The sequence below is a fragment of the Aquarana catesbeiana genome, linkage group LG04, assembly GCF_042186555.1.
Source record: "Aquarana catesbeiana isolate 2022-GZ linkage group LG04, ASM4218655v1, whole genome shotgun sequence".
In the NCBI taxonomy this organism is placed as follows: Eukaryota; Metazoa; Chordata; class Amphibia; order Anura; family Ranidae; genus Aquarana; species Aquarana catesbeiana.
Window position 1 is genome coordinate 563228619 of NC_133327.1, and position 10700 is coordinate 563239318.

General features: G+C 41.3%; 1 protein-coding gene across 1 annotated transcript in view; it reads left to right on the forward strand.

The window, feature by feature from the left end:
• The window catches only part of TFB2M (transcription factor B2, mitochondrial), a 47726-nt gene extending 41228 nt beyond the window's left edge, over positions 1–6498 (forward strand). Inside the window, exons 8-9 of the mRNA XM_073628020.1 lie at positions 349–500; positions 6287–6498. Of these exons, the coding sequence (XP_073484121.1) occupies positions 349–500; positions 6287–6470 (336 nt within the window). The 3' untranslated portion in view covers positions 6471–6498. The remainder of the gene's footprint in view (positions 1–348; positions 501–6286) is intronic.
• Positions 6499–10700: the final 4202 nt, after the last annotated feature.

Consider the following 10700-nt stretch of genomic DNA (forward strand, 5'->3'; position numbering starts at 1 on the left):
GTCGTTTGCCCAGCCGCGCCATTCTGCTGCAGTAAAACTGCGGTGGCTGGTCGGCAAGCAGTAAAACTGCAGTGGCTGGTCAGCAAGCGGTTAAGGACTCCTGACCCCCTGACATGCCTCATTTGGCAACTACAACTACAACGGGATTTGACATTCCCTTTTCATAGGATATACATTCTCTCTGCCGTATCTGTAGTTTTTATTATTGTGTTTTCAGTGTTTGATTTAACAATGCTTAATGCCTGCACCGCTCTTTAATATCACCCATTTTGATTTTTTTTTCACCATATGTTCAGGAAAACTTTATATTTAACATTGCAGCTCACTTTTGAAATTTTATTTTTGCAGGAGTCTTTGCGTGACTATCTGTGTTTAGTACGCTTAACACCACGGAGAAACCTGTTTTCTGAGCATTTTCCACCTTGTGATGGCAAAATGTTTATCAACATGGTAAAGCAGTGCCTTGCAAAGCGAAAGTCAAGAATTATAACTAACCTTGAGTAAGTGCCACTAACAAAAACCTTTTTCCTGTGTTCGTTTTGTTTTGTGAAAGCCTTCAGCATTTTCTACAGATTTTTTTTTTTTCTTTAACCACTTCAGCCCTGGAAGGATTTGCCCTCTTCCTGACCAGGCCATTTTTTGCGATGCGACACTGCGTTGTTTTAACTGACAATTGCGTGGTCGTGCGACGCTGTGCCCAAACAAAATTGACATCCTTTTTTCCCCACAAATAGAGGTTTATTTTGGTGGTATTTGATCACCTCTGCTGTTTATTTTTTGCACTATAAACAGAAAAGGCGACAATTTAGAATTTTTTTTTTTTTTTTTTACTTTTTGCTATAATAAATATCCAAAAATAAATACATACATTGCTTTATCAGTTTAGGCCAATATGTATTCTTCTACATATTTTCACTAAAATAAAAATCACAATAAGCGTATATTGATTGGTTTGCGCAAATGTTATAGCGTCTACAAAATAGGGGATATATTTATGGCTTTGTTTTTTTTAACTTTTATTTTTTTTTTACTACTAATGGCAGTGATCTGTGATTTTTACCGGGACTGCGACATTACGTTTGACAGATCGGACACTTATGACACCATTGACATCTATATAGCGATCAGAGCTCAAAATAGCCTCTGATTACTGTATAAATGTCACTGGCAGGGAAGGGGTTAACACTAGGGGACGATCAAGGGGTTAAGTGTGTCCTAGGGAGATGTTTCTAACTGGGGGGGGGGGGGGGGGGGGATGGACTGACGGAGTAGAGAGATTGCTGTTCCTAAACACTAAGAACAGCAGATCTCTACTTCCCTGACAGAACGGGAATCTGTAAATTTACATTGACTGATCCCCTGTTCTGGCTCTCTGAGGTGCGATCGCGGGTTGCCGGCGGACATCTTGGCCATGCGCTCTGCACGCCCCCTATAGCCCTTAAAGTGGCCGCCGTACAGCTATTCGCGCAGGAGAGCCAATCTGCCGCCGTATAACAACGGCGGCTGGTTGGCGAGTATTTAAAACATCAGTGTTATGTGCCCACTGTACGTTTGTCTGTACCAAAGTACTTTGGCTGTGAGCATTATTCGCTGTATCTAGACTGCAACTTGACAAATTGCAGGCACTATTCTGTTATAGCCTTTAGGCACTTACTTGTCTGTACACAAATAGAAGGCTGAACAAAATGATAAAACAGAGTTTACGATACCACTTTACCTAGTCTATTTTCTATTTTTCAAATCTTTTTAAGCAACAACCCAGAAATGCTAAGTTTATTTTGCAATGCAGTGTTTACCTTTCAAAGTGCATAAAACTGTTGTTAAGCAGACCGCAGTTCGGTCAGCCTGACATCTGGCATCTGAACTAAATGGCAAACGTACAGTGCCTTGAAAAAGTATTCATACCCCTTGACATTTTCCACATTTTGTTATGTTACGACCAAAAACATAAATGTATTTTCTGTTTCAATAGCTTTTATTAAATGTTTCAATAAAACAAAGGAAAAAAGTTCATTTAGTAGAGCAGCGAACAATCCTTGCATGCTCCAAGCACGCATCATACTGTTTCTTTGAAAATAAGACCTAGCGTGATTGTCGTGATGGCTGCAATATAAGCCCTAACCCCCAAATAAGCCCTACCCTGTTTCCCCGAAAATAAGCCCTACCCTGAAAATAAGACCTACAAGGATTTTAACTAGGGCTTATTTGGGGGGTAGGGCTTATATTGCAGCCATCGCTGACAATCACGCTAGGTCTTATTTTCAGGGAAACAGGGTAGGAGACATACAAATGAGAGGCTTAATAGAGATTAAGGCAGACCATGACACACAGGTTAGGTCTGCCATGAGGTCCCCAACACACTTTAACTAAAATATAAGGCAGGACAGTAACTGAAGCTAAATCACTGAGAGAACGATTGAGCTTCTTAAGCTCTGCGAGGCAACCGCCTGACTAGCCACCTAGTATATTATGTGTATGTAAATCAGCGTGAGCACGGATACATAACATTATTGAAGTAAAACCACAGTAAAGTGGGCTAGGTGACTATGGAGCCTCTTTCCCATGTTGCAAGATAGGTAAGGTTATTTTAATGGTCAAACATTACAACTGTCTCTTATGGGGGGGCCCTGCTCCCAACAATATACCCAGGAGTGTCTAGGTTAAAAGGAAAGAGGAAGAGGGCTATGGCATCACGATACCAAGATTTGGCTTGAGGTAAAGAGATGAAAGAAAAGGGGGAAAAAAGGAAATGGTGTATCCATCCGGGAATTCTCCATCGATCGTCCAGGTGGGCGGCTCTATGTATCGAGGACCTGTAGGTAGGCAAGCCAGGGGAACCATATTTTCTCAAAAAGGGATTGTTTGTCGTGTAGAACGCTCACTATTTTTTAGTTCAGCATGATCCACATAAGTTTGTTTCATCAATGCCATGTCTATAACAGGACTTTTCCACACTGATCCAATGGCAATTTTGGGTGCCAGGAACATGAAGTATATTAGCGTCTGAGTGTGCCTAGGGACATTTTCCACTGGCTTATTCAGTAAGCCGACACTGGCGTCTTTAACGATTTTAACCATTGTGACCGAAAACATGAACGAATGAACCCTCATCTAAAAGTGGCGAGCAGCGTAAATGTATTTTGTTGAGATTTTATGTGATAGACAAACACAAAGTGGCACATAATTGTGAAGTGGAAGAAAAATGGTAAATGGTTTTCAATTTTTTTTTTTTTTTACAAATATCTGAAAAGTGTGGCGGGCATTTGTATTCTGCTCTTTACTCTGATACCCTTAACTAAAATCCAGTGGAAGTAAATAGAGTCCACCTGTGTGTAATTTAATCTCCGCATATATACAGCTGTTCTGCAAAGCCCTCACAGGTTTGTTAGAAAATTTTAGTGAACAAACAGCATCATGAAAGCCAAGCAACACACAGACAGGTCAGGGATAAAATTGTGGAGAAGTTTAAAGCAGGGTTAAGTTATAAAAAAAAATCCCAAGCTTTGAACATCTCACGGAGCACTGTTCAATCCATCATCCAAAAATGGAGAGTATGGCAGAACTGCAAACCTACCAAGACATGGCCGTCCACCTAAACTGACAGGCCGGGCAAGAAGAGCAGTAACCGCTTGTCTTAAAAGATAACCTGTTAAGAGTCTGCAAAAGACTTGAGACTGGGGCGGAGGTTCACTTTCCAGCAGGACAACGACCCTGAATATACAGACAGAGCTACTATGGAGTGGTTTAGATCAAAGCATTCTCATGTGTTAGAATGGCCCAGTCAAAGTCCAGACCTAAATCCAATGGAGAATCTGTGGCAAGACTTGAAAATTGTTGTTCACAGACGCTCTCCATCCAAGCTGGGAGAGCTTGAGCTATTTTGCAGAGGAATGGGCAAAATTTTTCACTCTCTAGATGTGCAAAGCTGGTAGAGACATCCCCAAAAAGACTTGCAGTTGTAATTGCAGCGAAAGGGGGTTCTACAAAGTATTGACTCAGGGGGGCTGAATACAATGCACGCCACACTTTTCATATCTGTAAAAAATTTTGAAAACGTATAAAAAGTATTTTATTGGGATTTTCTGTGTTGGTCTATCACAGAAAATCCCAATAAAATACATTTACGTTTTTGATTGTAACATGACAAAATGTGGAAAATTTCAAGGGGTGTGAATACTTTTTCAAGGCACTGTATTTTAAAATTTACCAATGGCTGTATAATGGGAACACCTGGTTTGCACTCGCACTGCTTATTTACGTTTTGCTAATCCAACATATTGCGGAAGTTCTGTAATACATTTGCAACACTCTTCTTTTGCTATTCTGCATGCAACAAATTAGGAAACACTGCCATATATATCGTGATTAAAAAATGAAGGTGAAGGCAACCTCTTCCGTGTTGGAGTAAATCGTGTCATAGATATCATTTACAGGAATCTGTCTCAATCTGTGACATTTGTTACACAGATGGGAGACAGATTACTAATGAGTGTCTATGACTTTCTTTATGAATTCCAGGGTAAATGGGGGGTGGGGGGGGAGATATATTAACAAAGAGTGGTGCAAGCACAAGCTTGAACCCCTCTTCTAAACATAATAAATGGAGCAGCTTCTGCTCCAATATAAGAAAAGCGGCACAAGCCTGTTTGCTAATTAGGAGTGATCCGTTCTATGTTCTGCTTTGTCTGTGACAGGCAGCACAGAGAAAGGAGAACTGGAGCTGCATGCTTTTACCTCTCTGCTGTCACTGTCAACACCCCCTCCCCCCTCACATTTAGAGCAGGAGGGAGAAGGGTGATTTTTAACCTTGTGGGCTCTGCTTGTATAGTGTAATCACTGCAAGAGCAAAGGGAGGGATGGGAACGGTCTTCACAGCTTACATCCAAAATGAGAGGTCACACCTGGCAGGAATCTGTGGCAGATTTCTATTCGATAAACTGCTGTTTTCCCTCTGTTAATCATCTGTCTGCTTGAAGCTTGTAGCTCTAAAACGCTCAACAAGCCAAATTCCGTTAATTTCAGTGGCCCTTGTTCACATCTGGGCGCTCTGTCACCTGAAGCAAAACATCTGTCACTCAAAAAAAAAAAAAAAATGAGTCATGAGCTTCTTTTTGGCAGATTAGAGACAGATTGGGCCCTATAGACTTTAATGGGAAAGCCTGAAAATGTGCGATATGAGCATTTTACGATCGTTTTTTCTAGGGGTCGACCGATTATTGGTTCAGCCGATATTCACTTGTTTTGAAGCATTGGTCAAAAACTTACCAATGTTACCGATATTGCTTCAAGGGGTTGTACCGGGATGGTGCTTGCAGCTGCAGGCATCACCCCGGTACTGTTCTTTAGAGCGGATGGTCAGTTTTCTTATAATAACAACTGATGCGGCTCAGCAGCCACTCGGCTGTTATTACAAGCAGCGAGAGGGGAACACCCCCCCCCCCCCCACCCACCGCCTTCCACCACTCCGCCTGGGTCTCTCATCCCAGCCGGGAGGTTCGAGTGACCAGCCGGCACCTCTGCTGGCTAGCGGAAGACCCGAACAAAGCCAGATCAGATCTAGTAACCCGAAAGCGATGTCATGACCTCACTTCCGGATTATTGGCATCCTAAAGGCACCAGTTTTAAAAAATAGAAAGTATTCAAAAAAGCAGATCATGACATTTTGAATACTTTCAAGTGCAGTGGAAGGGTTTTGGGGTCTTATAGACCCCCAATCCCTCCATAAAGAGTACCTGTCACTGCCCATTACTGTCACAAGGGATGTTTTTACATTCTTGTGACAGCAATAACGGTGATTAAAAAAAATAAAAAGGACAGTGTAAAAATAAAGTTTTTTTTTTTTTAAATTTACAGAATATCGGCCTGAAAGGCAGCCAAAAAAAAATCAGTATCGGTTGACCCTCCAGTTTTTTCACACATTTTCTGTTTAAACAGCAGCTTTCCACCCATAATCTCCACCTCTCCTCCCCCAAGTGCTTTCTATTGGATAAACAAAAATGCCTGAAGCTATAAAAAGCTTGTCATACACTTCTAAAAATGCTCAAATATGCCTGAAAGTCGCTCTGCTCAGGTGTGAATGCAGCCTAAAACAGGCCTAGCTGCTTGATTTATGTGGCACATGCCAGTCCCAACAGTTTCCTGTGCCATTAAAGCTTGGTTAATTCCCCAGAGTGGCTAAGCAAAACGTGCTTGGGTGTGATCAACTGATGTCAATGCTCTCCTTATTCAAATATTTAGGAATGTTATTGATTTGTTTTTTGTTTTTCTTTTTTTCTGTTCTGATCAGCTCCTGGAGCCCAGGTGATGGAGAACAGTTATTACAACTCTTAGATCTGCCAGCAAATGCAATGACAGGAGATATCTGCCCAGAAGACTACAAACTTTTATTTGAGTTGTTGACACATTCAGAGGATTTCAGTCAGAGTTTTGTGTTTGAAACGTGTGAAAATCTGCCAAGTTTCGCCTTCTGAAACAAGGACAAATAAGACAAAAAAAACATTTTCTTTTGACATCTGTGTTTGCTGCAGGGATTAAAAATGGCTACTCATACCTGCATTCTTAGAATCTGCTGAGTATGGACATCTTTGCTTATTTTAGCAAGGAAAGAGGAAAAAAACTTCACAGATTAGTGCTGAAAAGCTGAGGCATGTGGTCTCATCCCAGGTAATTATTTGACCATATTATGTAATAATGTACTTTTAGCGAAAAGGTCTACAATTATGCTCTTTAGCATATGTGAATGTTTTCTTCTGAAGTTAAAAAAACAAAAAAACAAAAAAAAAAACAAATGCTTTAAAGGGTAACTTCACTTTCATTGGGAAAAAAAATGTCAAAAAAAGAAAAAATAGCACACTAAGCATCTTGTAATTGAATTTTATTAAAAATTACCTTTGCTTTTCAATCTGCAATCACTGTAATTTTCTGAGAATGTAATACAATATGGCTACCTGGATTTCTGTACACAGAGTGTGTACTGACCACTCCCCAGAAACATCATTTCCTGCTTGTGTGATTGGCTCAGCAATTTTCCCATAAGTCTGCCTAAGATACAAGTCAGATTTCAGGCATCCCCCTGCAACAAAAATGTCACATTGCAGCTTACCAGTCCTTAGATATGAACATTTTCAGAAAGTACGGATAATACATGTTGTTCTTGCCCTGCAATGCATTGTCCTTGAAACTTCCTGTGAAATGTATTGAAGACAAAACAAATGTCTATCTTCTGTAAACTACTAAACCCAAGGACTACTATGTAATGGAGATTTACAGAGGCAGATATATTAGAAGTTTAGCCTTGGTGACAACCATTGCTGCCTCCAATGATACAGTGGCAGGGTAAATGTAGCCTTCCAGAGTCGGGAATTGTGCTTTTTGCAAGATTGCTAGGGGGAAAAAAGCCTGAGCAAAAAGGAAAACTCATAAAAAACCACCTTGTCTAAGGACTGGTTAGTTGCAATATAGCATTTTGGGTTAGATATGCTTCCTGCTTGGCAGTTTGTTAAAGAGGAACGGTAGTCTGCTCACATAATTTGTAATAAAAACATCTTTGCCAATCTGAAGTTTCCCTCCAACTACTTTGCATATTTTATATATACAGTGATTCTGTACTTGCCAAATATGCAGTAGAAATCTCCCTCTACTGAGTCTGGCTGCAGACATTTTAACTGTGGGCAGCTAAAGCTGCTGCCTGTTCACTTGCTGGATTTACACAGACACACAGAGGCACACCTCCAGCTCTGCAACTCTCATTGGCCCTCTTATGACTCATCCCCCTCCATTCCTGGCAAACTCTCATGAGAGTGAGAGAGAGCGCTGTGCATGATGTAATAAGCCTAGGCTAATGACCAGACAAACAGGAAGTGGGCTGTATAAGGTATTTACAAAAAAAAAAAAAAAAAAAAAGTTTTGCTATCCAAAATTAAAACAAGGGCAGAAGATTTAATAGATGGAAAGTTGAAAAAAATTACTGAAGTTCTGCTTTAACCAGGAGTCGGTCCAGCCTGACCCACCCAATGAGCAGAGAGTACCTTGAGCGGCATTCTGGGATGGGGGTCAGGAGGAGGCAGGGAAGAGGGAGAGCGGGGGGGGGGGGGCAGAGTCGCTGCACTATGGGCCCAAAAGTTACCAGTCAGCCCCTAATGAACAGTAAGCACTACAGGGCTTTGTGATAGAGCTATCGTCTGCTAGCAAACATAAACGGCACTGGCAGATCTATCACACAGCCCCAACAGTGTTGACTGTTCATTCATAATAGTAAAAGATCAGTCAGTGTTGTGGGGGCTGTATAATAGAGCAATTGTCTGCTAGTTAACATACATGGCACTGGCAGCTCTATCACACAACCCCGACAGTGCTGGCTGTTCCTTCAAAATAGTAAAAGATCATTCAGGGCTGTATGATCGAGCTGTTGGAGCAGTGGTTATTTACTAGCAACCGACAGCTTTATCACACAACTTTGCTAGCACTGACTGTTTATTCGTAAAACATTAGTCAGTGCTGCAGGGCTATGTGATAAAGCTGCATGTTGATACATCACCTCCGCGGGGCTGAATGATCAATTTACTTTTGTGAATAAAACAGTTTGCTCTTGTGTAAATGGACTGACGCTACCCTCTGGCATTCTGGATGTTGGCGCTTATATCTAAAGCACACCTGTTGCTAGCACTTGTAATGATACTTCTTCTCTTTAAGCCTGTGGCATTTACTCCCTTACTAGGCTTAAAACCTACTATTGGGTTAAGAAAACCGTAGCATTGATGGACCTTATTCATTGCATGTGATTTTCAAAATACTAGGTGTTGTGTTACGACTTTACTGACCATACTAAAGCGGATTAGGGGGGTGCAAGGACAGGTTTCATGTAAAGCCTACTAATGATGGCTTTCTTTAACCATTGTTCCAAGGCCTGCTTTATTCCCTATGCTGTGCAGTTCACAATTGACCATGATTCAGATTCAAGGAAAACACAGTTTGTTGGCCACTAAAGCATAAACCCTGCAAATATAATAAAAGTGGTGGCTAACATTGTGTTTTTCACAGAAAATGTATGCAATATCCATTTACTCTGATTTTACCTTTTGGTAAAATAGTTTCACTGAAATTGCCATCTTTATATGATCGCTTTGTAAATGTATATAAGAACTCCTGGAACATAATTTTGTATATACTGTAATAAATATGAGCAAATCATGCTTATACTTGGAGTGTTTTTTTTTTTTTTACTTTATTTTGAGTCTTCTGTATCCTGATGTTCTGAAGGTTTATCTTTTTAAATAATCATGTTTCTTTATGAAAAAGGAAGTACGCACAAGGGAAATCATTTGAAAATCACAAGCATTTTGTAAGATATTAAAGTGGTTTGAAAGGCAGAAGGTTTTTTTTTTATCTTTATGCATTAAGTTAAAAAACCTGTGTGCAGCAGCCCCCCTAATATTTACTGATGATCCCCATCAGTGAGTGGTCAGTGAGCCAATCGGGGGAGAGAGAGGGCCTGACCAAGCCACAGGTTCATGTCTGAATGGATGCACAGAGCAGCGGCTTGGCAAGGGTGCCTCCATAACAAGCTGCTTACTGTGAGGGCAGGAGGGAAGGGCCAGGAACACCAACGTAGGACCTGAGAAGAGGAGGATCTGCGCAGCTCTGTGCAAAACCATTTCCCAAAGCAGATGAGGATAACAGGTTTGTTTGTTTTTTTTTTTTTTGTTTATAATTTTTTTTTTTTTGTTTAAAAAACAATATCACTTTAACATGTAAACTATCAGTGTTTTAAGAAAAAAAAACTGCTCTGGATGTTGAAAGGACCTTACTGGGCTAGAAATGGAAATATGAGGGTGGCTGTTGATTTTGATTTTTCCATCACGACATCACAGAGCTGGTGGATGTTAGAGACCTTGCGCTCCTCCACCTTCCATTTGAGGATGCCCCACAGATGCTCAATAGGGTTTAGGTCTGGAGACATGCTTGGCCAGTCCATCACCTTTACCCTCGCCTACTTTAGCAAGGCAGTGGTCATCTTGGAGGTGTGTTTGTGGTCGTTATGTTGGAATACTGCCCTGCGTCCCAGTCTTCGAAGAGAGGGAGTCATGTTCTGCTTCAGTACATGTTGACATTCATGGTTCCCTCAATGAACAGTAGCTCCCCAGTGCCGACAGCACTCATGCAGCCCCAGACCATGACACTCCCACCACCATGCTTGACTGTAGGCAAGACACACTTGTCTTTGTACTCCTCACTTGGTTGCCGCCACACACGCTTGGCACCATCTGAACCAAATAAATTTATCTTGGTCTCATCAGACCACAGGACATGGTTCCAGTAATCCATGTCCTTAGTCTGCTTGTCTTCAGAAAAGTGTTTGTGGGCTTTTTTGTGCATTATCTTTAGAATAGTCTTCCTTCAGTGTACGGCGTATGGTCTGAGCACTGACAGGCTGACCCCCACCCCTTCAACCTCTGCAGCAATGCTGGCAGCACTCATATGTCTATTTCCCAAAGACAAACTCTGGATATGACGCTGAGCATGTGCACTCAACTTCTCTTGTTGACCATGGCAAGGCCTGTTCTGAGTGGAACCTGTCCTGTTTAAACCGCTGTATGGTCTTGGCCACCGTGCTGCAGCTCAGTTTCAGTGTCTTGGCAATCTTCTTATAGCCTAGGCCATCTTTATGTAGAGCAACAATTCTTTTTTTCAGATCCTCAGCT